This window comes from Pelecanus crispus, chromosome 6, assembly GCF_030463565.1.
Source record: "Pelecanus crispus isolate bPelCri1 chromosome 6, bPelCri1.pri, whole genome shotgun sequence".
Taxonomy (NCBI): Eukaryota; Metazoa; Chordata; class Aves; order Pelecaniformes; family Pelecanidae; genus Pelecanus; species Pelecanus crispus.
The window spans coordinates 13569288-13597236 of record NC_134648.1 but is presented as its reverse complement, the minus strand read 5'-3'; the positions used below and the strand labels follow the sequence as shown (position 1 = coordinate 13597236).

At 40.0% G+C, this 27949-nt stretch overlaps 1 protein-coding gene across 2 annotated transcripts in view; it reads left to right on the top strand.

The window, feature by feature from the left end:
* The first annotated feature begins 16539 nt into the window (after window positions 1–16539).
* IPO7 (importin 7) overlaps window positions 16540–27949 on the top strand; it is a 40628-nt gene continuing 29218 nt past the window's right edge. For both annotated transcript variants that reach the window (XM_075711842.1, XM_075711843.1), the window contains exons 1-3: window positions 16540–16646; window positions 25960–26041; window positions 27665–27818. In XM_075711842.1, the coding sequence (XP_075567957.1) occupies window positions 16563–16646; window positions 25960–26041; window positions 27665–27818 (320 nt within the window). In that variant the 5' untranslated portion in view covers window positions 16540–16562. The remainder of the gene's footprint in view (window positions 16647–25959; window positions 26042–27664; window positions 27819–27949) is intronic.

The window sequence follows — 27949 nt, the reverse complement described above, 5'->3', positions numbered from 1 at the left end:
GGATCTAACTGGTGAATATGCATCTACACAGAAGACAAGTTAGGATGGAATGCACTGATTAAAACGAATAGAAAAATGTCACCAACAAGTCAGATAAATAGAAATAAACACATATTTGGAGCTGGATAGCTCTGTTTGTGTGAATGAAGGATTAGAAATATCTTGGAGCCAGAAGGAGAGTTAATGAAAGCTTTTATTTATAGAAGTGTTCAAGGACAGAAGCTGAAAAATGAATTAAACAGCGAGAGCAAAACTTGTAAGCATTAAAATGAGTTGAATCTGAACTCAGTAATCACAAATGTTCAGATTCATGTCTCTCCTGGTATTTTTTTAATAGAAGGTATGTTTCTTAACTCCTAGAGTCCATTTTATGTACATACTGTACATAAGTACAACCTGTATGTACATACTGTACATACAATACACTGTACACAGATTTATGTACAAATATACAAAATGCATATTTTTAATACTGTGTACCTATTTTCATTAGTGCTTAATTAATTAGAAACACCGTAAAATAGATAGCTATGATGTTTCTATCCCAAAAGGTAAAAACAAAAGCCAGATTCTCAGTTCTGATGCAGCTCTTTAATAGTTCACAGATCACCTTAAATAGCCAGCTACATTTTTTTTTTTTTCTATTGCATGAGCCAATGGTTTGCATGAAATGGGGAAAGAAACTTTTCTGGTTAGTCTGCTCGTATCCTATATTAGAATGCAGGAAGACAGGAATTAAAGGTTATTTTGTCTTGCTGCAAATTAAGAATGAAACACACCCTGTAATAAACTTAGGCCATCCCAACTAAGGGTCATGAAAGCTCCGTCAGGTACCTTAAATGTAGTACCAGCCTTCAGAGGCCTTACTACTGATTCTTTTTTTTTCCCCAGACTCAGAAAGCACCTTCTCTAAAAAGTCAAAGCTTTTATTAAAAATACCAGGAAAAGAGGGAGTTCTCATCACAGTACAGGGAATCTCAAGTGTCCTCCTGACAGAAATAAATAACTTACTGTTTGTAACCGGAAGAGGGCTGAACAACTCCACCTCACTGTCAATTACCTCATCCCAACTCTTAAGTCTAGCCTACAGCATCCGAGTTCTGGGAATGGGCTCAGGCAGAAAATATGTTAAAGAGTTCAGCCAATGTCAGCTCTTTAAGCTAGGTAGCAAGGGAAGTAAAAATATTTCCAAAGCAAGAAAATCTTCCTGGCACCTTATTCTTGCTCAGTGTCTCCTTCTGCAAAGCTCTCTGCAGGCGCTTGTGAAGCACAGCACAACCCGCACGTAATGGAGCACAGCGCTGCAGGGGGAGGCCAAGACGAGCAGCAGTCCAAATTGCAGACTGATAAAAGGGAGGCAGCGCAAGAGGAGAGTGAGTATGCAGAGCTGCAAGGAGAGTCCTTGCGTGACTCAAAAACGGCTGCGCAAGACTTCAGCCATGCAGCACTTGTCTGCAGGTGAGGTATTTATAATCTGGCATTTATTACTTGTGATAACTATCACATTTGTAAATTTCTGTGTAGAGAATGTATATGCCCTTATTCTGGGATACACCCATTAGTCATGATTCATATTTAATACTAGGTTAGGATTAATTCTAATGATCAAATTTATACCCTGTCTGCAGCTGAGTTTATACTAACATAGCTGAAAATTCAAATATTTCTTCTAAGGAGGAGTATGTTCCTTCAAGGATTCCTTCTAATTTATAGCAATAAGGTAGCTGGACATACCTGTCTGCAGGGCAAAAGCTCCCAAATCTAAGTTATTTCATGATGATAAAAACACGATCTTTAATCTGATCAAAGACCCATTTTAATTTCTCTTTAGATGCCACTACATACTTTTTGACTGGTTTTACAGATTCTGCCTCTACAAATGTGGAATTGGAGTTTCAGCTTGGTTAAGCTGAGGCTTAGGATATATATTGGGGTGTTGGCAGAAGTTTCTGTCTTTTGATTCTTGTTCTTGGGCACACAAATTCAAGAGGGAGGGAGTGAATAGTGAACCTGAGCAGGGACCTTTGATCTCACTGAATAATACTCTGTGTTTCTTTGTGCTCGTTTATTCTTTGTTGGACTAGTTCCTGAACTGCCTCACTGTATGGCCAGAGAGTTGTTGAAAAGTAACACTGGGAATGGTATACTGACAGAAAAAAACGGTCTGAGATTTCCAGTGCCCATGTAAACAGCCTGTGTCTGAGGCTTGTTCTATCCTGTCTCAACCCCGTCATTTACTGTAACTTTTTGGGGGCTGGGTCGCTGTTCCTGATGTAACCACATTGCACTGTCCAGCCACGTGGGCCCGTAACATGCCTTATCTGGAAAGCTTGGGGCTCACGTGAAGGTAACTCACTGTTGTCATTTAACCCGGCAGGCAGCTAAACAGCACACAGCCAGTGGGATGGGGGAGAGAATCGAAAAAAAGTAAAATTTGTGGGTTGAGATGTAGGTTGAGATAAAGAGAGTTTAATAGGACAGAAAAGGAAGGGAATAATAATAATAATAATAATAATAATAATAATAATAATAACAACAACAACAACAACAACAACAACAACAACAATAATAATAATAATAATAATAATAATAAACAAACAAAACAAGTGATGCACAATGTAATTGCTCACCACCCACAGACCGATGCCCAGCCAGTCCCCGAGCAGCGATCGCTGCCCCCCAGCCAATTCCCCCCAGCTTATATACTGAGCACGACATCATATGGTATGGAATAGCCCTTTGGGCAGTTTGGATCAACTATTCTGGCTGTGCCCCCTCCCAGTTTCTTGTGCAGAGCATGGGAAGCTGAAAAGTCCTTGACTAGAGTAAGCACCGCTTAGCAGAAACTAAAACATCAGCGTGTTATCAGCATTCTTCTCCTACTAAATCCAAAACACAGCACTATGCCAGCTGCTAGGAAGAAAATTAACTCTATCCCAGCCGAAACCAGGACACTCACAAAGACCATTGGTCTGGACAGCCAGCTTCAGGCCACCTCCCAGTACTGAACACATACTGGGGGGTGTAGCTGTGACACTGTCTAATCTGCTGGGCTAATGACAGAAATTAACGTTGCAGAGTGCAATCAGGTGTTTTTAAGCCGCTTTTTCCACTATCCTCATAAAGGCCCAAGTGGAACCACCCACTGGAACTCACCAAGACCTGAGTCATCTCTTTTCACTGCCAGATTCTTAAAAAGTAGACAAGGAGTCAGATCATTGTAACTGTCTATTGACATTTCCTTTCTGCATTTGTTTTTTCACTGTAAGTAGGCTAAGCAGGTTATGCTATCATAAAGAAAGCTTCCTTTTATTCTAATTTGCCCTGAATTGAGGTCCTAGCTCTGTCCCCTAATGCTAAGCAAGCAGCTAGAGGAGAAAATGTGTTTATAAAAAATAAGTGAAACTAATAAGATACAAAGTGGAGAGTAAACACTGTGAAAGATAAAAAATGAGAACTTGTTGAGATCTGAACAGAAACCAGTTCAGCTTCATTTATTCTACAGCTCTCCTGGAATGTGGTCTTTACACAGCACACCACTTGGTTACCTGAACTTGGTTACCAACAGAAAGGGTATGTCAACAGCCAGTTGCCTAATGGCACTGCAGAGTCAAGTGGTTAAATTATCAGCAATCATCTTCCATGTCGTGCTCTGAGTGCAGTTTTAATCATCGTTTGGTGTTAAGCGGTAAATGCATTTGGCCTTGAAAAGGAGGAGCAAATCAGCAGTACTGGCACATAGGTTCGAAAAACAGACCAATAAAGCATAAAATTAACACTTGCTTCAGTGTTAGGAAGGATTTGCATGTCTTCTCATTAATTACCTAAATAACAGAATGACCTTAAGCAATATGACCCAGATTATAGTAAGCATGCCTGGCAAAGGAGAAATTATAAAGACAGAGTTTTTCAGAAATGCTGTCTGACTTCTGACCTCAGCTTCCCTGAAATTCAGGCTCAGAATGTCTCAATGTAGCACTGTGTCATATGACACTGCGTTCCTAGGGTTTTATGTTCCAGGAATGCATTTCTCTCTTACCTACATAATTTGGTAAACAATGTTATGTCAGACAGGGGGAACTCAGTTCTGGTCTGATGGCAGAAGCAGCCTGTTTTATGGGACACAAGGCCTTACACGCCATACTGGGTAGTGCTATGAGTGGCAGGGGTACTAGTTTACTCATCTTTCTTGCAACCCTCATGAAATCATCAGCTTGAAGTTCTGCTGCTTTTAGTGTTGCTTCTGAACCTATTCTCATCACCGATGTACCCACAAATCGTAGCAGGCCGGATGATCAAAGCCATTCACTGCTCATGCTCTGAGAGAGAGTTGTTTGCTTTGCTGCAGAGGATCATTGCAGAGACATTAACCTGGAAAGTAAGCCTGTACACGTGTGGGATAAGAAGGGAAGAACATGTAGTTCATCACTCAGTCATACAAACTCAGAGGCTCTTTCTCCTGCTCACAACGGGCCATTTCTCACAGCACTGATGCACAACATACAGAGTGATCAAAAATGGCTGAAACTAGAGGCAGTGCCCCTGCTCATGAGAAAAAGCGGGTGATCTCAGAGTCTGCCAGACAGCACCTGCTGTATGGAAATACTGCAGGAGAATGGTATGGTCAGGTAGCTGAAGGTTTATTTCTGCAGTTTTTCCCAATTCGCACTGGAAACCTGAATGAAGATTTTCAAAATTAAATGCACTTTTCAGAATTAATAATTTTCATATTTAAATAGCCTGACCAGCAGTTATTTACAGTTGTCATTATTTACGGCTGGCTGGTGGCTGGCAGGCAAAAAACTGCAGGTTGGTTGATCCTTTGCTTTATTTCCAGGTGTTGCTCAAAGGTCTCAGAAGATCTGAAGAGAGAAGTCAGAGTTTCTACTTTGATTGAAAATTTCTTCTATCTTAGAGGAGGAAGAGAGGAAAAATCGGGGATCTTTGGAAGTGGAGACCAGACAGACAAAGATTTGGAAAAAACCCGACATGGTGGTTAGACACATGATTCAGGAAGAAAATGTGGAACAACAATTCTGATGGGGAAAGGAAGGTGGAGAAGTGTAATCAGGTAATATGGGAGTGTAAAACAGATTGTAGAAGGAGAAGAAAAAGGAAAAGTAGGAAAACCTGGTATTAACTTTTTCTACAAAAAGCAAAACTTCCGGTGAAAAAGTTTAGAACTTCTAAATATTTCCCATATTGTGAGGAGTCCCTGCAACCTTCAGATAAATTGCATGAATTGCATTTGAAATTAGGAGGGGAAAAGTTAACAGCATGATTTTTTTTTTCCTGTTACAATGTGTTTCACAATTTAAGAATGCATGGTCTAATCAGAATACGTGCAAATGTCGTGCCATATTTTCTTCTGGTTTGCTTTTTCTGTGAGATACAAAATGTCTGCAGTGAGAGTGCCCAGTATTTCTCCTGATCTGGCCTCTAAGGTCTAAGTTCTTCCAGAAACTAACCATTCATAATGAATGGGCTGATAACCAATCCACATGGAACAAATCTTTCACCCTTGCTATATGCAACGACAAACATAGTTCGTTTTTAAGAAACATATTCAGGTCATCATTAAAACAGTATTCTGCAATGGAAAATAATTAAAATTCAGAGCAACATTAAAGGGGTCAGAATGTGTTTAACAGAAACATTTTAGAAATGTTGCCAACGTTCTGAGAAATTAATTGCTGTATGTGTATTCCTATGGGAAATTATTAAATTAATTGAAAAAGCTACAGTATGACTGATAGCACTTACTGTCATAATAAATGAGCATCACAGAGTCAGTTGTTAATCAGGATTAGAGATTAAATGGGGACAATCTGATAAGTATGGACTGTTTTCACCTAAGGCATTTCTGTGAAGGAAACCTCTTCATTTCAATCTCGAACATTATGCACCCAGTCCTAGACAAGTTTCCTGTCGAATAGCTTGGCTGAATGCAGAAATCCAGATCTACAAATATCTGTGATAAGGAAATTCACACACTTTTTCTACTGTGCACAATACTAATTTCTTTTTGCCTGTGGACAGACTACAGGATCAGCTTTTGGCCTGCCTCCCACAACAAAATAAGCTAAAGCCAATGACTGCAGAAAAGAAATGTCAGATGCTTGTGTAAGACATTATTCATTAATATGATGTAATAATTTCTGAATAAGCAAGGCTAGTACAGAGAAAATAAAAGGAATCCACAGGAAGATTGGTAAGTGGTTTTATAAGAACTAAAAAAAGCTGGTATGCATTATTCTGTAGAAAACATTGTAGCTGAACCAGCATGTTTGCTTTTTTATGTGGAATTACTTGCTGTACTGCTGATACAATTTCATGCAAATACTTTAATAAACTTTCAGCTTGATTTAGCTGTAGCAATTCATTATTTCATCTTGTCAACCGAGCAGAAACATGAATGAAAAATCATTTCACATTCTGAAGCGAGGAATCCTGCTCAGGAAAGGCCAGGAGTAGAACATCAGAATGCTGGCAAGCAGGAACCAAGGTGTATGAGGACTGTCCAGGGAGGAAGCTGACACAGCTCTTTGTTAGCCTGAGAACACGGTCTTGCCCTGCATGCATCATTCACGTGCCTTCAAAAGGTAAAATGAGGGGCAAGTGTTTTCCACTTTGTTGCTATTCTAAACAGATGGAAAAGACACAGAGTCTTGTTCAGCCAAAGACATGGGCATTGGCAATATGGTTCCTGTGCTTCCACAAACATTCCCTGCCTTGCTGTTGCAGCTACTGGAATTAGCATGCAGCAATCATGAGGTGTCTTTGTCCCACAGGCCAGGCTAACTGAGCAAATTTTAATCTAGCTGTTGGCTACCAAGAGCCTGGAAGCCACAGGAGTATGAATTCCTGGGCCAGATCTTTACTAACTCAGCTAGCCTCAGTCGAAGATAATGCTAATACATCTGGGCTGCTGCTCATGCAGAAGCTAACTAAGATAAAGCTACGTGTCCTATGTGTTTGTATGTCACAGGCAGATATCCAGCTGTAGCACATACACACCCTAGCTCACCCACCTGTCATTCCACATAAGCAGTTAGTGGTGCACCAACAATTACCAAGAAATATATACATGTGCCCACAGGTAGAGTATAGAGCTGAATAATACCAACTTCATAACTTGTTTTAATATCTGTATTTCTTTAGCAATTTACATACAGGTCAGAATAGGTCCGATGTTCACCCTTCCTCAGCATTATAACCACTTCTGTTAAATAAGAAAATACTAGTATTTAAAACAGTATATAACCCAACAGAAAACTTATTTATCCCATTTGGACAGCAATACTGTATTTTAAAGACTTGCAAAGAACAAAGACTATGAGTCATGTAATAAAAGTGCTAATCAGATAACATCTAAAATACAAGTACAAGAAAGAAATTAAAAGAATTTGGTCTTATCACAAAAAAAATTATTTTAATACAGTCAAATTCTGATATGTATCTTTATCTAGGAAATACACATCACACTTTTCAACCCTGATTTTGTTATTTTTGACTCTTTTAACATAAGCAGCTATCTAAGTCTTATGATCTATAGAGATATTTCGAATAGAAAAGTAATTTGGTTGAAGGAATAAGGTACTTTTATGAAATCCTATTTATTTAAAAAAATATGTGTCAAAAGTTGTGCTTCGCTTAGTGTAGAAGAAATCAAACAGGAAGGGGTAATATGTTTCTTTTAGTACTTGCAAGTAAACTTTCCAGCTTATTTGCTGCTCACAAACTCTGTATCTAATCTTAGTTTTTCTCCCAGTCAGCTGTAAGCACTTCCCTGCCTGTGTCTGGGTATTTCTTTGATGCCTTTATTATGCTTCCTCTCAAACAGACAGAGAATTCACCAAGCAAGAGTCAGTCTCCTTTATTTGTAGTCAGACCCAAAGAAACGCACTTGGCCATGTAGCTCCAATTCTTCACCTGCCCTGCATGGGGCCTCTGCTTTTAACACAGTTCTGATTATTTCAGCTATATATTCCATAAAGCAACAGAACTGGTTTTACATTTTTCCTGCATAAAAGGCTGCTTTTCTATCTACCTGCTTCCCCGGTATTATGCAGAGAGCTGGCAACTGTATTCTCCATTTACTTTACTTTTCTAAAAGAAAAAATGTTTACATATCAAACGGGGAAGGGAGTAGAGAATATACGTAATAGCCTGGCCTAAATTTTAATCTTAGTATTTTGGCATAGAATGGATTTTAAGGCTATCTGTTTGGCATTGGACAACTGTCATCTTGAACTTGCTATTTTGTTTGATGAAAAAATGAACTTTGCTATATTATATATCCTTGCTATAAAAAGGAAAGTTTTAAAAGGTTCAATTTAGTCTTTTATTTAAAGATAACCTATTATTCATTATATTGACTTAGTAGTATACATAACTGTCTCCTCAAGTTTAGAAAGGACAGAGGGAAAGGTAGATTTGAAAAGCTGAAAAAGTAAGATAAAGGAATATTGTACCACGTCAGCAAAAACAAAATATGTTTTCTTTTTCATAATAAATCCCAAATGTGCAATTAAGACTGTGGTCATCACTAGAGTTCAATCATATTTACTGATTTCTCATCCTTGGATGAACGTTACCACAGCCATTTGATGTCATTCATATTGCATAATAGTCATAATAGACTTCATCAACTTCATCCCTTTTACCTCTACCTCTTTTCTTATACCTTCTTTTCCTATATCACTTCCTTCTTTTCCACCTCTGTTACTCTTTCCCTCTCTTTTCTCCTTTTGCTGCCTCCACATTCTTCTCTCTCATATACATCCTCACTGCTACTGATGACATCCATGCTGCTCACCATCTGTGGAAAACTGCATAGTCTAAGTACCTACTGGCAACTTAAGGTGCTTGAAGGAAACGGAGCTTCCCAACGTACTGGCTTGTGGTGTCACTTTACAGTAGCATTAGGAACTGATGGCCAAGGGTGTGGGCAGCCCTGAGCACACCAGAGGCTCCTCACCATGGCCTTGACCGCCCCTGGCTGCCTCGCAGCCTCCCTGGCTGCCAGGACTCTAGAAATGCTTCACAGGCAATTCTGTCTGCCGCCAAGGAGCCACGCTGGCAGGCTTTCTAAACACAGATGTGTTATGGAGGGGACTGCCTAGAATTGTACAGACTGGAATGAGTTAATAAACCGAATGCTATATTACTAGATTACTAAAATTCTCAATGCGTGTATGTAGTTCCTTGCAAATGAAAAGCTTTTCCTAAGTGCTGAGAATTTATCCTGAGTGAATTTTTAATGTAATAAAATCCTAGTCCTGTTCTACAGTACTCATTGTTATTTAATCAATTTAAATGGAAACAGGATATGATTATAAAGACTAAAATTATTCTAAACAGGACTAACTTGAACTCTCTGTCTTATTAAATAGAAAGAAATATCATACTTTGATAAATGTATATGTAGCTTGCATAAGCCTCACTTGAACACATATTTAATAATACAGCTAAGGTCACAGCTTAAATGTACTTTTTTACTCTTAGGAAGTTTCAGAAATTTTTGCTTGTTCCCCGGCATAAACATTTCCGCAGTTATTTCTGAACAATTTCAGTTTATTGCTGTGTCTTGGCTGTAAAAACTGCATTAGAAAGCTTGCGTTTTAAAAATCAGCATCCACATGAACACTAATAAATCATGGATGCACATCCCTTAGACTTAGACTTTTTATAAATTTGCTTCCTCGAAATTTCAAGTCTGCATTACATTTGATCCACAGGTGCCCATTTTAGGAACAATCATAAAAAATAAGATGAGCTTGGGGTCCTACTTAAGGAATGATAAGGAAAGGACATACTTGTTTGCTTGCAAAAATAAAATAAAACCATGCCCATAATGCACATAAAGAGAAAACATTCTTGGAGAACACAGGTATCACAGTCATTATGCTGAGGACACGTATTCACTTGCAGCAATTCTGTGATCTTCAGCATGAGTTTTCATTTCACAATAATACAACACATTCCATTCAATGCATTTGTTAACTTCTGTGGTTGCGCAACTGAACTAAAAACATGAAAAGAGCATAAACTGTTAGTGCCATCTTAGTGCCACAAGTACCAGTTACTATCTCCTGCTTATCTCTCCAGGGTGTCACAGATCTACCATTCTGCAGCTTTGTAAGTTTGGCATTTTCCCTAAGGGCCATCAAATTCAATGTTTTTGTGCACAGAATTCACCATTTTCTAGTGTCCGACATTCACTGTCTGTGTCTATGTGCCACTAGAGGCTTATTTGAAACTGCCTTTTTCTGTTTCATTTTCTCTGCATGAAGGGAAGTACATTTTTTGCACAGTTTGGCAGGGGGTAGAATCACAGAGCTGGAGAGGACTCCGTATCACAGTAAGGGAAAGCTAAGAGTATAGATGCGTATACAAAAATAAATATACACGCTTGAGAAACAGTGCATGAGGTAGGAGGAGGTAAAGCTGCTGTAGCTACAGACACTGTTGCTCCACTGCCTGTTGCACAGAGCCTGAAGCAGGTTCTGGGCTGGGTCAGCTGGGCTTCCACGTTGTGGAAACTGAGCCTTCAGGAGCAGACACATCTAACTTGAAAGTGAACAGCAAAAACGAAACCATCGTGCAGTTTGTGAGCACATCATCTAGTCCAACATCCTGTATAGTACTGGCAATTCAAGTTTTATGCACATATTTTTTATTAAAGCCCTAATCTTGTCGGTTTGACTGAAGCACAGCTTGTGTTTTTACTAAAACATATCTTCCAGAACAGCATCCAGTCTCAGAAGACGGCAAGAGAGAGAGTACTGATTACTGCCACTGGGAATTTGTTTCAGGGATTCTCTAGTTTCATCTGTTAGATATTTGAACCTGTTACATCTTTCCTCACTAAAGAGCTGTTCAGTACCCAGTATTTTCTTCTTGAGGAGATACTGTTGCATTTTTTTCCCCAGCTTGCTGCCCAGAGTTAACTGTTAAAAGTAAGAATTGATGAGGGAGTCCTGCACCTTTGAAGAGATGTTTATTAAAAAAAAAAAGTTAGGAGTCCAGTTTTTCTGAACTCAGAAGTATCATACATCAGAACTTTTTCTTTATTTTCACACTGCTCAAACTTTTTTTAAGAGGCCATTGGTCTAAAAGCTCTATCTCCTTGGCATTTACTCAAGACCTTAATATCACTGGCTCTATTACAGTGACTTTCTTTGCGGCTTCATCTCAGCATTTCTACTCCTGCTTTTCCACTTGCATACATTTCCACCATCTCATGACGGCAACTTGTTTTCAGCCTCTGTCCCCTGGGAAACCTGTTTGAATATGGGGTTTAGCATCTGCTCAAGCCTTGCTGTCTGGCTGGAGGGGGTGGGGGTGACTTGCGCTTTTTTTTGGCGGGGTGGGGCGACTACTGAGCTCATGCCTACATAAAGGAGCTTAGTGGCTTCTTTACATCCATCCTGAACAAAATTTCAGCGAAGTTAATCTTGGGGGTGAAGCCAACTCCCAGCTGACTAGGGGGGGATTAAAGGGAGCTGTGCAACCACAGGAGGGGCACGCTATGGCATCCTGCTCTCTCTGCTAGAGCCACCCTCAGAGCAGGGACTCCGTAACAAACCTCCCTTACGCTGCCCACTAAATCTCTGCTTTAACTCGTCATTATAGTAGTGACATACAGTAATCAAGACTCCTCACAACTTCTGCCTTAAACCTAACTTGGGTATTTCAAATAGGTCTCACACTTGGACATTTCAAATAGGTCTCACACAGATGAAGAGAATAAACTCTTCATCTCAAATAATTTTTGTGGCTATTTTATACAATCCAGTTTGTAAATACTTAAAAAACGTAAATGCTAGAGCTATTCTCTGGCAATGTAGCATGTCTCTCCAGCACCAGAGGAAGGGACAAATTGCTTCCCTACTCCCCCTTTTCAGACCTCTGTTCTCAATTTGAAGATTGTACTAAGTCTTTTGGCACGATGGCCTGCTGGGAGCTCATGTCAACCTGCATGCCCATGGTATCCCTGTCAATCATTTCAGTCTACAGAAACCTGCCTGCATTTTCATTTTAAATACATAACTTTACATTTGGCTGCATTAAAGTGCATTTCTGTTTGTTGTTCAGGTTGCGAGCTTGTCCCATCCACGTAGGATTGTTTTGCTAATCTTATGTCATCCTCACAATGATCTGCAGCAATTTTTATATTTATTTCAAAACTGCTTAAAGTATCAAATAGCAGAGTCAGCCAGTGGTATCAGTAGAAATCCAACAGAACCTGGTCCATTAAATAATCACTCTTCTCTTATCACCTTTTTACCAAGAACTGTAATTTAGCCAGTTGTCAGTCCCTTCACTGTGTATCAGGGTTATAGCCTACTATGACATTTTAAAGCAAAGAAGTCTATTTATTCTGCACCATTTTCCCAGCCAAACTAGAGAACGCCTCAAACAATTTATCACCTTTGTTTGACAATTTTACACCAAATCCTGTTGACAATCATCAGTTTCATTTTATAGCTTCATATCTGAATCCCATTTGAGCTTTTTCTTTTAAGACTAGTATATATACTTATTTGAAAACTTTGCATACTGGCACAATACTTCTGTGTGTACTTTTTCCTTCCTATTGCCATCTTGGATTTATCAGAAGTAGCTCCAGGATAGCTTTGGGTGCTGGTGATTCACCCACTCCCTCCATGTCCAAACTCCCTTTGGATTTGTAGGATTGGTAGGTACCTTCACATGCAAGTATTTTTTTCCAAATTCTGGGTTGATATTTTGAATGCTGTTGATGCAGGAATACACTGTCTTTGCATAGCTGGAGTCAATCTGACTTCTGTCAAATCTGTCCTGGCACAGAACAGCTGACAGCAGCATTTATCAGTTACTACCTTTTTTGGAATACGTAGATGGCATAAAAATGTCTGCAAAATTTTTTAGAAAGATCTGGTGAAAGCACCGAAACTTGATGAGGCTCAAGCAAGATCTTCCATAGCTGTGCTCCCTTTATACACAATTTTTGGCTTTAGCTTTTCATTTACCGTAAAGAGAATGGTACCCCAGAAAGGCATACATGGTAAGCAGCGCTCTGCAGTCAGCTCTAAGGGAGTATACTACTTTATTAAAGCTGACAAATATTGTCTCTGTTATTGTTCCAACTTTCCAGGGAAAATATGCATGGCTGCTAAATCCAAGACAGTCTATGAGAGTATGTTTATCTTCAGGAGTAATTGGGACTGATTTGTATCCAATGTTTGAGGCCTGCACAATACCACATCTGCCTTTTATGAGATAATTTGAGAAGCTCAGTTCTCCCACAGTGGCCTGAGGTTGTCTACAAGTGTTCATACACAACAGAGAACATTATCGGGCAGCTAACCTCTGCACCATGTATACATTTTTTTCTGTTCTGAGACCAAGAATTTGATGAGGCTTGTCTGGCTAAGGGACACATTTCTCTCCAACATTATCTCTCTTGATTTGAAATTTGACTTAAAAATTGAATTCTTACTTCAACTCACCTGTTGCATCTTGCAAGATATTTATTTATGCTTTGGTAGGATATTTCTTGCCTCCTTTGTTTGCTAAACAGTTTTGGCCAAAGTCCTTGCCAATTGCTGTGCTGTGATGGCTAGACTTGGTCTCTTTTGTCCTGCTAATACTGTTCAAAGAAAGTTATCTGACAAAAGCGGGTATATTTATTTAATCCTGACAAAATTTCAGTGCTCAAGATGCCACAGCTCACCAGTCCCTTGTACTCTGATGTCAGTTGTCATGTTAGGTTGCTCCACTCAAACTGCTAGTATGTCCATTTTCTTTGATCTTTACTATTTCTTCTCCCTCTTTAACACTAAACTGTCCATGGTGTAATGTTCAGATTTGTGATGAATTCTTTTTTAACATCATGGATTGTTCTTCTTAAAGCTGCTGTCCAGTTTACATGGAATGTCCATCTTGACTGAATCTGGCATTTATTATTTTCTGTGAATCATTTATGCAATTAATCCTGCTCTGAGGTTAGCTATTGTTATTACTTTTGGGCAAACAAAAGAGGTGAATGCACACGTCCTTGTGAACGCAAACATTCCTTGGCATACAATGTTTTCTTTTTCAGAATACTCAGACTGGACAATTGCTTACACATTCTTCCACATAACAATTTGGTCCTCCTCCTCACTTTTGCATACAAATGGTAACAGCTCTGGCAATAAGCTTCTCTAGTCACAGCACCTCTGCTGACAATGGTTCGCATCCCTTTGTGCTTTTCTTTGCAGCATTTCGCATCTGTGTATCTGACAAAGAGTATTATGTATAACCAGCACATCATGAGCCCTTTGTCCTTTGAAGTACTTATTTTTATTTTTAGAGAAGACATATTTTGTTTCATAAGTTTTTGGATCAGCTTAGCATCTATGTTCTCTCTGGTTATTGCGTTACTGCTTTGCTTCTTTGATACAAAGAGCATTGAGATTTGATCTTGTTATCTGTGCTGTGACAGAAAAGCATGGAAAAGACTTCGTTGTAGCATTTTTAATGGTATTGAATCTACAGTATTTCACCTTTTTTTACATTTTGGGCAACATCTAGAAATGGAGCATGACTGCAGATGTGGGCAACTTAGAGAAGAACATCCTATGACATCATGTCCTGAAATTATGCTACATTGTCACCTGGGTCTTCTGGGTCCATATGTCTCCTGGGCTTATTTAGAAAGCCAGCCATTCATTGCTGGTTCGCCATTTAGTTTTATAAATGAGGCACTCATTTTCACACTTGCAATTTAAAAAAAAAAAAAAGCTATGTAGTGTAAATCATGGGTTTTAACATTATGTAAAAAAACCCCACCAACAAACCCGTAGCAAGAAAAACTGAGAAATCCAGTTTTCAGTCCAGCAACAATCATGGACAAGTCACTAATTTGGAAAATTTATACACAAAAGCAAGTCTGTTAAGCTGTTTCATATAAGACACTCTAGATAAACCTGACTAGTGCAGATTTTGCCAGCCAAGATGGTACCAGTTAGCCTGCCTTAGGCTATTCTCTGGGACGGTGGCCAGCTGAGAGAGGATGGCCTTCAAAATCAAGCCGGCTCCATCCAGGTTGCGTGTTGGGAATGGCCTGTGGCCCACGCTAAATCCATGTATGGGAAATGTTCGCAAGACCACTAGCACAGTAGGGGTAAAGGGAATCAAGTTTTAATGTGGCATTTCCTGAAACTGTTTAACTTAACTAATAAAGAGATAGCGTCCTTTATAAATTTTCTAAATTGTATCACTTTTAATTTACATTATTTTCTGTATGTATCTGCATTTCTGCTCTTCTATTTGATATGCAGTTTGTTAATGTGCCTTCATTTCAGAGTTGTTCCAGGATGGGCTGTCTGTGACGCTTTTTTCTTGATTGTATTATCTGACTGTTCAATAAACTCCTCGCACAAAAATAACTCTAAAAGTTTCAAGTACATCACTGCATGTCATCCCCCAAATGAAGACATGACAGTGAATGACTCTGTATACTACCAATTACATTTTACAAATCACTATGCTCCTAACTTATAAATAGCATTGCTTATTTTATCGTGACTACTCACATAAGTGAAATTACTTCAGTGCCTAAACGCTTGTAGGATAAAGCCTGCAGAAATGACTTGTAGAGGACCAACTTAAGCAGTCCAATTCTGATTTTGTGATGGAGTCAACCGCTCCAGAAACGATGGCTCTGTTTATATTGATTTTCTGACAAATTTCTAACACACCTTCGGGCCTTTTTTTCCCCTTTTTTGCTAAAACTAGCGGAACAAAACGCTGGATTTTCCCAAATGCTTAAGAACTCTTTGTACCCTGTGCCCGTTATAAAGCAAGCGCCTTTAAAGGAGACCCATGCCTCCACGCACCCTTCCTTCCTCACCAGCCATCCAAGTCGCTCCGAAAACGGGAAGCGGACGTGGTGAAGGAGGGACTTTTGATAAAGCGACGGATTCCACTTAATCTTAACGCCGCCGAGGAGTTTAGGGCAGAGCGTGTGCCGGCCTTCGCCGCCCGCCGGGGCGGGCAGCCCAGCTCAGCGCCCCGCAGCCAGCGGCGCCTACCGCAAGGCCGAGGTCGCCTTCAGGCCCTCTCCCCGGGCCAGCCCCGAACACAACACGCCCCCCGAGGTGGCGGGCCGGGCACCGAGCCCTCACGCGGTGGGGGAGCCGAGCGGCGGACCCCTCTCCGTCCCTCCCCTCAGCGTGCGGGGGCGGCAGCGACGGCGCGGCCCCGCTACAAGTGCGCCGGCCGGCCGCCGCTTCGGTTTGGCGGGGCGGGCGGCGGTTGGGCGGGCGGCGGTTGGGCGCGCGGCGGCGCCCGTTGGGGCGGCCGTTCGACTACAGGTCCCGTGGCGCCCCGCGGCGCGGAGGCGGGGCGCGGGCGGCGGAAGGGGCGCCGCTCCCTGGCGGCGGCGGGGGGCAGCTCTATCCGGGCCTTTGGCGCTTTCCCTTCCTTTCGCGCCGGCGGCCGCTGCGAGGCGGCGGGTCCATGTGCGCACGGCGCGGCGCGGCCCCGGCCCCTGCCCTCCGCCTCCTCCTCTTCCCCCCGCCGCCGCCACCATGGACCCCAACACCATCATCGAGGCCCTGCGGGGTACCATGGATCCGGCGTTGCGGGAAGCCGCCGAGAGGCAGCTTAACGAGGTGAGGGCGCCGACGGGGCCTGGGCCGGGGCCGCGGCCGCTGCGATACTGGAAAGTGGGGGGGACGGCGGCGCGGGCGGCGGGGCCGGGGCAGGCCAGTGTGAGGGGGAAGCGGGGCAGGCCCGGCGCGGGCGGCGGGAAGGGGCCGAGGGCGCGGGGAGACGGGGCTGAGGGAGCGGGGGGTGACCCCCCGCTCCCTCAGCCCCGTCTCCCCGCGCCCTCGGCCCCTTCCCGCCGCAGGGCCCCGCCTGGTGTCACGGCGGCTGCAGGCCGGGCCCGGCCGCCCGACTCGCATTGTCCCCGGCACATGGCAGCGGGGCCTCCGGCCGGGGCCAGGCCGGGCCATGCCGTACCGGGCGGGGCTGCTCAAGGCGGTGTGTGTGGGGGGGGAGGGTTAGCGGCAGAAAGCGGTCGGCGCTGGGGAGGAGGCTCCCGTTGCCTTTTCTGTCGGTAACAGATTACCTCCATTGTCTTCCTGCTCAGTCGGGGAATGGGTACTCCGTAGAGGGGTGTTTAAAGTCGTCGGTGGCACAGGCCCCCGGTGGCTCAGAGGCTGGACCCAGTCCTGCCTAGGACTGTCTAAGGGCAGACTTTGGATGTGGAAGGCAGTAATTTGTCAACGGGAAAGGAGGTAGCAAGACCCCCATCACTTTATAAGTAGTGCAGCCTATTAGCGTAAGAGTGGCCTGGGCTGAGTTCAGAAATAAATCTGATAGCCTGGCGTTATTTGGTGTTCGTACAAATCCTTTGGACTCTGGGTTTGGCAGCGTTTTCAGGGTTGGTGTGCTTTTTGGGTGTAGTATTGACACGTGTTCAAGAGACGGGGGAAGATGGGGTTTCCGACCCAGATATGTCATCAGCTTAGACTACATTCATGTGTCATATTGGGATACAACAAATCCAGTGGATCCTAGTTCCACAGGTTTCAGTTTTGGAAGGAGGTTGTATTTTTGTTCCACATAACTCCACCCGGTAGGTGAAAACTTTTCTTTATTGATGAGATGCAGCCACGGGAGTCTTAGACATTTTGAAAAAAAGGTGTTCTACTGTTTGACTCGGAAAAAAGGTGATAGCTTGATGGAGGAGGTGAAGGACAAGCCTGTGTGGCAGCTCTTGTGGTGCCCTTAGTTGGCCTTTTCCACAGATGTTTTTCTTTGTTGCTCTTAAGCAGACTTTAGGCCCAACAAAATACATTTAATGCAACAGATGTTCAGCAGAGCTCGGATAAAGGTGGGCCAAATGTTCTGCTGGCGGTAGAGAAACTTTCAAAAACTAAAGGTATAGCTTCTCATATTATAAAAAATGTAATTAGGCTGAATTCCTGCATGTCATTTAATAAGTGAATGGCAGATAAATATTAGGTACATTTGCAATAGATAGCTGTAAAACTACTCAATGTTTAATTGAGGTGTGTATAAAGCAATTGGCTATCTTTTCCATATACTTTGGTAAAAAGTATTTTAGTGTTTCTTAATTAAACAAAAGGGAAAATATTGTAGTTGGCCATAAAGACAGTAATATATATATATGAAATCTTAAGCTGGCTCCAAAATGCAATTTTTTGTGTTCTGTGCATGTCAATATCTATATATAGTAACTTGCTTGACATCTATTTTAGCTATTTTCTGCAGGTATTGAGTTGCTGAACGTGCAGGAAATTATGTTCTCTGCCAGTCGGGGTCTTCAGCAAATGGCTAACTCTCTTGCGTGAAGGATCATGCTCACCAGCAACTGGCTTTTGTTCAGTTTTGAATCGAAACATCATGGTCTGTCATGTACTACACAAGTATTAAATTGGTATAAGATCCAAATATCTGTGCCCCTTTAAAAACACCAGACACTATTGAACCAGTGCGTAAGAATTCTTTAGTATTGGAAAGGTAGCCTCACTGATCTTTCACAGACCTTTTGTGACAAAAATATTTGTTAAACCCTAAATCTGCAAGCACTCGTACATACGTGTAGTTTTAGTCACATGCATGGTCTTGGTTTTGCATACATTTAGTGAAGTCGGTTATGGATTTGCTTGCAGGATGCTGATCTAAATTTCTTAACTGTTAGGGCAATTGTGTTACCAGGTAATATTTTGTTTCAGGTATGGGGGTCTCTTTCTCTGTAAAGATGAAATCATACGGCAGCGAACGCTGTTCTTGCACGTGGCCAGGCACACACAAGTGTTTTTTATAATTTAAACTTAATAGTAGTCCTTGATTGACCTTTTAATTTACCTTTAATTTGTCTGAAGTGCCTCTGTTGAGCTGATGAGACTGGTTTTCGGTAGAATGGTCACTTTACCTTATCAGAGAAGAATGTGCTTCTGTCAATAATTGATATTCCTAATTAATGGAAGAGTTAAGTATCTAGATGTGTCTTCATCATAATCAACAAAGTTTCCACTGACTGGAGAAGGGAGATGGGGCATATGATTCTTGGTTTGTCCAGGCTTTGTTATTTTCCCTTTGACCTTGGCTAAGTCATAAATTGTTGTATGCTTTATTTCTTTCACTAAGTTTTATCAGGTTGTATTGCTTGCACATAAAGTGCTTTGAGAACTTTTAGAGTTGAGATATGCTAAAAAAAAAAAAAAAAAAAAAAAGCAGGTATCCCAGTCTCTTCGGCTTCACTTCCCTCACTGTGAAAATAAGTTATAGGGAATGATACCAGTAGCTCTTGCGTCTGACAGCTTCTCATGTAATCTCCAGCTGGTGATGTATCCTGAGGTGTTTGCCCATCTCTGTCCCTGTTTTACAGGGAAAGGCTGTGTTTTACCAGGACTTAGAACCAGACTCTTCAAGTAAGCTACTGGAAAGCAGCAAGAAGACGTGGTTACCTTTTGAAACAGTCTTTGTACTGCATGTATAAAGTGTTTCCTAGAAATGATGATGAAAATAGATATTTTTAACTATGCAGCTGTGGAATGATACTCTGAAAATAATACACAGTGTTGTTTCATCTTTTAATATCAACATATTTATAAAGGTGCAGTTGCTATATAATACTTTGCTTGCAGGTTTCTTCTTTGTAATTCCAGGGAATTTATAACCTAACTGTTATGTATGTCTTGTAAGTACCTGAGATTAACCTCAGCACCTATGAGCTATTAAGACATCTTTTTAGACTAACAACCTAATTTTTGTCTGAGAATGTTAAAAAAAAAAAAAAAAATCCACAATAAGTCATAATTTTTTTTTGTCTGAGAATGTAAAAAAAAAAAAACCCAAAAAACCAAAAAACACAAAAAAACACAAAACAATCCACAATAAGTCATAATTTTTTTAAGTCAAAACTTAACAGAGTTTGTTTAGGAAAATGTTATTCTGTTGCTCTACTGAAAAAGTGCCTTTCAGAAGTTACGTTTAAGCTTTTTCATGTTCTAATAAAAGTGACAGGAGAAGGAAAAACACTTTAGCTGTTGACTAGTCACCATAGCACACCATCGGTTTAACAGAACACCATAGGGCCTAGTTCAGTGGCTTTCATTGCCTGCTTAATAGGTACAAATGTCAGAACGATGGAATGATTCAATTAAATGATTGGACTCTTAACTACTGGGAGCTTTGGAGTGAAAGGTTGTCAAAGGGGAAAAAGCAAGCTGCTTATTACGTGGTGCCTTTCACCCAGGAACTTCCAAATGCTGACGTGCTATGTTTAGGATACTTTGGGGTAGGTATTTATAGTGTTACCCCCATCTTTAATATTTTTTTTAACCTTTGTTAACGTGGTCTTCATGTATACGGCTATATATTGTGGTGTAAGAACAAGAACAGAGCATGAGTTTCCTGGCTCTGATGATCAGATCATGGTTCTCTCTTAAGCTTGTTAGTATGAATGTTACTAAAAGTACTTGATTATTTTCACTTCCCTGATCTTCCATCTATATATTTTGGCGTGTGCTAGGTGAGAGATACTTTGGGAAAGGATGGTTTTAAATTTTATGTATCAAGGCTGGTCCAACACCAGAAATCCCCTTGGGGGCAGTAAGGAACCAAGGGAGCTTTGTATTCATTAGGAAAAAGTTACATTCTTGATGCATGTTAACCAGTACAAGGTAAAATGCTAGCAGACAGGGTGACTTGCCACTTTCTCATGACTTAGCAAATAGTTACTGTGTGTGCTTAGCTAGCCTTTTCTAAGAGTACATTCATTTTTCCTCTGTGAACAGAAGAGCAAATAGGCTTCAGAACTTGCAGACAGTATTCTGATAAAATGAGCATCAAGGATGTTCGGAAGATCTGATAAGCGTGTATGTATTTTTTGTGAACCTTAAACTGGATTTACATATACATTGTAGCCGCATAAGAGGTGGTAGAACTAGCTTGTAAAAACCTGAGGTCAGAATGACTTCCACACCTGCTGAGTTCTTAAAAAAGAATTGAAAGAGTGCTACAGGGCAATTGGCTGATTCAGCATGGCCTAACAGTTCCTGACCTTACCTTTCTGTAGAAACAAAGAAACTGTTTCATCTCAGTGTAATAGTTGTGTTCACCTAGTCCTGTTATGGTCTAGATCAAAAATTGCATGTAGATTTTTTTCAAAATTGGAATGGGGGAGAAGCGTTGAATTCGTATTTTTTCAGCTCCTTTAAAAATCAATTGCAGCCTTTATTTAAATGTGTGCTACTTTGAATAACTATATAAATAACCTAGGGTTCTAGTTCAGTAACATATACTAAGTATTACCGTTCTGGTTTGCTTTTTTGGTAACAGTAAAGGAGGTACCTATAGTATTGTGTCCGTTATGGTATGTTAAATTCTTAATGTCTAAGAGGAATGCACAGAGGTCTTTTTACCTGATATGAAGCTTCTTGTTTTTATCATTTAGTGGCATGTAGGCTTTATGTAAGATACATTAATCTTTAATATTAGAATTATTTGTAACTGACTTTAGTGAGTATCATTACTGGGGAAAAAGTGATTTTCTGTATTATAATTAACTGTTGGTAATTCATGTGTCATGAACTGGTCTCTCTAATGTTAACTTCAAACTTCATTTATATTTCAGATTATGTAGCTGGCATGACACTTTTCTCAAAAGTGTGTTTTAGCACATGGCTAACAAACCAACTCTGCTAGGAAAAACTGCAATGAAATATGCGAAAAGCTTGTATGTTCTGGAACAGTGATTGATATTAACAGACAGTGGTGCAACGTTTGTGGTCTGATAGAATACATTCCTCAGCTAGCGAGGCTGCATAGCAAAGATTGCTCTTGGGAAAAGTCCCTGAATTCTTTGGCTCTTAGACAACAAAGTCATACCAGTGACACTGCATGTTGGAGGATTTGTAAGGGGGAAGGACTTGAGATCAGTTTTGGTTTTGTTTTTTTAAAATATTGAGTTACATGTTGGGAAACAGACTCTGAATGTGACAGAGCCTTTCTTTTTTCAGTTATCATTGTAGTTCTCTAAATTTAATATTTATTTTAAAAGGGTATTTGTGAACAAGGAGCAAGAGAATAAAAGACAAAGTTTTACAGATGGTAGCTTTAAAGTCATAGAAGTTGCTTCTATTCTCCACACAGTTTAGAGTATGCAATAGCATCCATCGTGAAATCCTGATTTTAATTCTCACATGCTGGAGCCATGGCACTTCTGTGTAGAATGACACTACTTGCCAGTGGCTTTCACTGAAGTGGCATCAGTGCACCCGATTCTTCTGGAGGCTGGGGCGTGTGGGCCAGCAGAATCCTCTACATTCACATAGTTCCCTGGTAGACCTTTAATGAATCTTTGTTTGCAGCTCACCTTTTGTATAGTGAAGTATTCTGGCTAATTGCATGCACTAAACCCAAAAGCTAGTATTTGTATAGAATACGTACCTAGAAGAGGTGTGGGGTTTTTTGTTTGGTTGGTTTTCTTTAGCAGTGCTGTCAGTGAGAGGAACATGATGTCCTGAGAGGCAGCCATCTTTGCAGATGGAAATACTGAAGATTAAAATAGGTGAAATGGATGTGTGTTCAGAATTTTTTAATGTCGTAGGTACAAAATCGGCACCTATGTGGTGTCTTACTTTAAGTTTAGCCGTTTTTTTCCGGTGCCAATAAAACATCGGATGTTCCTTTTAATAGTAAAGCAAAACAAGGGAGCAAGTGACAGGTTATTGTAGTACCTGGTGTTCTGTTTGACCATTCAGTACACACGTGCCGTTGTGTAGCTGTCTTTACTCCTCTCCACACTTCAGTTTCTCTGGAATCACCTTCCTTTCAGTGGCATGGGAAGGGGGTTATTGCAAAGAGTTTAGAAGTCCTTTATGTTCCGTATAGAATGCATAGAAGTGTTAATGTAGCTCTGTGTGAAATTAGGTATGAACTGAATGGATTAAGAGGAGGCTTTGTGTTTTACTTAAGCTACCTTGTATTAAAAGCACAAACTATTTCTAGTCTGAATTTCTGCTTTGAATCACTAAAGGTGATAAAGTAGCTCATCCTCATGGTTGGTTGGTGTCTGATGCTTGAGATGTTAATAAGGATGATACTTGTAAGATTTAAAAAAAAACAAGATAATGGTATAGATGTTTTGGTCCTATCCTTTAAAACTTGTTATGGTTTGATGAATCCAGTGAAAATGTGTTAATCCCACATACTAATATAATTGACATTTCTAGGGAGCTTCTGTAGCTTGCTACAGGCATAGGCTCAGTCCTGTTCTTTTTTGTGGAAGAAAAGATAATTCTTTGGTATTCTATTAAATTTCAGTGTGTGGCGGTTTTGTACACTGCTGTCTATTTTTTGTTGCTTTTTGCTTTTAAGATACACCATTTTTGTATTCAATTGGGTTTGTTATTCCCATTAGTTCCTTGATAATTCTTAAGCAATTTCCGTAGTTTTTATTGAAATGGATAGTTTTTATGAAAAGGATAGTTGTCATTTATCATGAAAAAGGGAAGGTAATCCTTCATTTTTAAAAATCAAAGATTAAATGCTTTTTGATTTCCAAACGTGAAATACACTGCAAATTTTCGCTATTGAAAAGGTAGGTGTTAAGTTTATCATAGTCATTGTGGAAAGACATCAGTTTGCACTTTTAAGTCCATTTTATGCAGACTGTAGTATGGCCTTATTCGTAGGTGAGTCAAAGGTTATTGAAACTGAAAGCTTTCTTCAGCAAGTTCATAATAACACGTTTCAGTACAGGAGTACTTCCACTGACATTAATGTTAGGCATATAATTGAATACTGTGCTGAATTAGGGTCTAATGTCATTTGGTATGTGTTGCAGGAGAGGTGTGTCTATTAATGTTTCTTAGGAAAAGAAGGGACTTAACGGACCTGGAGCTGTAGTAGAAATTATTACCAACAAGTAAATTTTATTTTAAATGTATTTATTCAACCATTACTTGACAATTGAAAACAAATACTTTTTTCATTTGAAAGTGTATCTGCTTCTCCAGGACTTTGGGGATAACAGAGGGAGGTGGGTCAGAAAGATGAGTGCTCGTATTGCAGTGTCAGTTACTCCCAATTCATCAAAACGCACTCTACAAATAAGCATTTCAGCTGGACCAGATGCGAGTGTTGCTTCTTTGGGTTTTCTATAGGCTGTAGATCTTTAGTGCACAGGATGAATATGTACAACAACATTTTAACATTTTTGGGAGATTCTTAAGTTAATTCTTCATTTAAAATCAGTTTTAAGTAACAGGAAATAGAAAATAAGCTACACTAATCAAATCTTAGTACAAATGCACGAACAAATATCATGTCGCAGGCTGTCCCTTTTACACTTGTTTATATTAGAATGCATAGGAGACGTTTGCTAGGGAAAGTTAAAATTGGAGAGAAGAACCTGGTGCTGTAGGAGTGAGCTGGGTAGTGTTACAAACTTAGGAATGTTGACATAATTTCATACTGTCAGAAGAGCTTTTGGTCCTACTAAAGGAATAGAAAGATAATTTCTGATTGTTTCTCTTGATATTAATTTGCTTTGCTGCAGTAACTGAGACGATAGTTTGTTTTTTATATATGAATAATGCAATTTCAGTGTTTTTTTGAAGTATTAATTTATATGCTTTATATAGGGAGTAATAAACTGAGTAACAAGTAGGTAAGATCTGTTTCCCTAAGAGTTTAACAGGCTAAGTTATGTAGATCTATGCAGTTGTCTTTGATAGAAGTGCTGCAAAGGGTGTATGAAACAATATTGTAATGTCAGTGAAGGTAAAGCAGAAGTATATCTTGGCAGTTTGAATCATGGAGTAATTAGGTTAGAAGGAACCTCTGCGGATCATCTGGTCCAGCCCTCTGAAGCAAAGCTGTTTCGAAGTTAGATGAGGTAGGTCAGGGCTTGTCCAGTTGAGTTCTGAATATCTCAAAGGATGAGGTCCCACAGCCTCTGTGGACACCTTCTGTGGTTGCAGACCTTGGCCACCCTTGTGGTTTGTTGTTTTTTTTTTCCTTTTGTAAAATAGGGATTTCTCTCACTGCACCTCATGTCTGTTGAGTCTTGACCTTGAGGAAAATTGTTTTCCATTGATAAAAAGTAGAGTTAGTTGTTAAGGCTTACAATTCACTTTTCCCAGGGAATTCATTTAATGTCTCAAGTTTTTGATGCTTAGGAAAGGTAGGTAAAGGATGCTATAATAACGTTAAGGTTAGTTTCCTCGTATTGAAAATACAATATAGCATTTAGTGTACCAATGACATTTCTCATTTTTGTAAGAAAAAACATGTTTTGTTTTCTAAGTGAACTTTTGCAAATCCTTGCGGAGTTGTTACTCTGCTGATGTCAGTCCATTTAGGTCTCCCTACTGTTGGTTTGCTGTTGTGTAGGTATGCTGTGGCAGTTGCTGTAGTAATGCATAAATGGTCACTTGAAGCTGTTTTTTTAGAAAGATGAACTATGAGTTGGACAGGCTTGCTTAAGGCTGGGCTTAGTTTTAAAACAACATAGTCGCCATCTGTTTCTTAGATTATTATATAATGAATTCGTACCTTGTTAAAGGTCACTGTATACTTGCTGCACTGGCTTTCTCTGGCTATTTAGATATTCTTCTTTCAAGTAAGTATTTGTTCTGAATGAAGAACATGTTTGGTGACTGTAAAAGGCTGATTCCTGAAGCCTGTTTAATGATTTCTTCAACTCTTATTACCTTAAACGGTAGGGTTTTTCCTCCCCCATGCTGTCTTCAGAATACAGCGAGCCTGAAACGTTGGAATGCTTTGGTTGATTAGCTGACTACTGTGAAACTGTCTGAATAGCTGGCATTCTATTGATTGCATTACATCATTATAAAGATATTGTAAAACCTAACGTGAGTATTCTAAAACTTAACAAACTATGACTAAATAATAGTTGTTTTTTTTTTTTCCCCTCTACAGGCTCATAAGTCAGTGAACTTTGTTTCAACTCTGCTTCAGATCACTATGTCCGAGCAACTGGATTTACCAGTGAGACAGGCAGGCAAGTTTTCAGATCTTTTTTCATTGTATCTACTTTAATAGTCCATACACACAGGCACATATGCAGATACTGTTAAAGAATTCTAATGGTTTTAATCTCAAATACTCAAAAGTTGGGAGTTGCTCGAATTATAGTTGTTATGAACTATGTCTGGCACCATACACTGAATAGGGAAGGCAAAGAAGGTGGCTGGCTCTTCAGTGATTGCTCTCTTTATCTCTAGAGAATAATGGTCTTTGGGAAGATGGTTTATGATGCTAGTACGCTTGGTCCATGGAGGTAATTTAACCTTGCACTAGTAATGCTAGTGTTTCTAAACGTTTTAAGTGGAAGAAAACAAATTCCGTCTTTTGGAACCCTGCTGATTTGCACATGAGCCATCTGTAAAATTGGATACTGAATATTAGCAACTCTATACATCACCTTAAAGCTTCCATGATTACTTGTTAGACGTTTCTAGTATGGTATTTCAGTGATTTTTCTGACAGTTCAGGAAGTGTGATCTTGATCACTTAACTGAATCTTCCACGTAGTAGACTATTCTAAATTGTAGCATAAGCCTAACTTGCATTTTTATCTTACTGCTTGGGGGTACCATTCAGTTACTGCTTAACATGTAGAACATGCAAAAAAAGGGGGAGGTTTGAAAACAACCTGTGAAAATTCACCCTCAGTGTAAGCCAATTAAAACCCAAAGTAGTCTGTAGAGAGTGGAGACAGCTCATACAACGCGTAGCTTACAAACAGTGCATGTTTTGCAAACCAATTAGTGACATGATAAATCCCACTGAGGACAGATTGAAGTCTGCCTCACTTCAGTCTTGTAATAGTACATATCTGCTGGGTGTTTCTTACCTTTGCAGGTCCTTTCAGAAACCCTTTGGCTTCTGAATCTTCAGAAGGTGCATCTGAAATTTGGGAAGAGAAGTTGCTTTACGGATTTTTACATACAATTAGATTACTATTAACTTTGTTACTAGTTTGTCATTTGAGATTTCCTGTTGCATTTTGTAAGTCCTTTTCTTTCCAAGTGCTGTAATCTGTATTCTGCCACATAAGCAGTTTGGATTTGGTTGTCAAATGGTAAATGTAGGCATTTGTGCCAGCAGCCTGATTGCTACAAAGTGCTGTGGCCCATAACCTTGGTATAAAGGAGCTCTGTTTCTCTTTAGCATTCACTCCTGTATCACAAACTTAATTAGATTTTTTTTTTTTACTTACAAGGGATGTTTTAGATAGTCATTAGTATTGATTAGCTTTGTTTTAATGAAAATACTGAGAAAATAATTATAAAGGGTTTTTCAGAATTGTGTTGCTACAATGTTGCACAACTACTTAGCTGTAGCATAGATAAAAGCAATAAGTTTAGTGTTTTTATATGAAAACACATTCTTTACAGAAGTGAAACACAGACATTGCAATAAATGGGTAAAAGAGTATCAACCTAGTAAATTATTAGGTTAATAATTTGCATGGTTTATGTATTTTTATTTGCCTACTCAGAAATGGTCAGTGAATTAGTCATTTCAATCAGTTGTGTTCTAAAATAGATTTGTTTGCAAAATGTGCGTTTGTTTTGTTCTTGGAATGGCTATCACCTGATTTGCCACTTTTGTCTCACAGGGGTTATCTACCTGAAAAATATGATAACCCAGTATTGGCCAGATCGTGAAACTGCACCAGGAGAGATTCCACCTTACTCCATCCCAGAAGAAGATAGACACTGTATTCGTGAGAATATTGTAGAAGCCATTATTCACTCTCCTGAGCTGATTAGGTATGCAGTTTTAACCTGTTTATGAATTGGCTGTGGTTCCTGACTGTTGGGGTTTTTTGGTGGTTTGGTTTTTTTTTTTTCATGACTAAGATCACCTGTGTGCTAAGCATCATTGTCGTACACTGTGTATC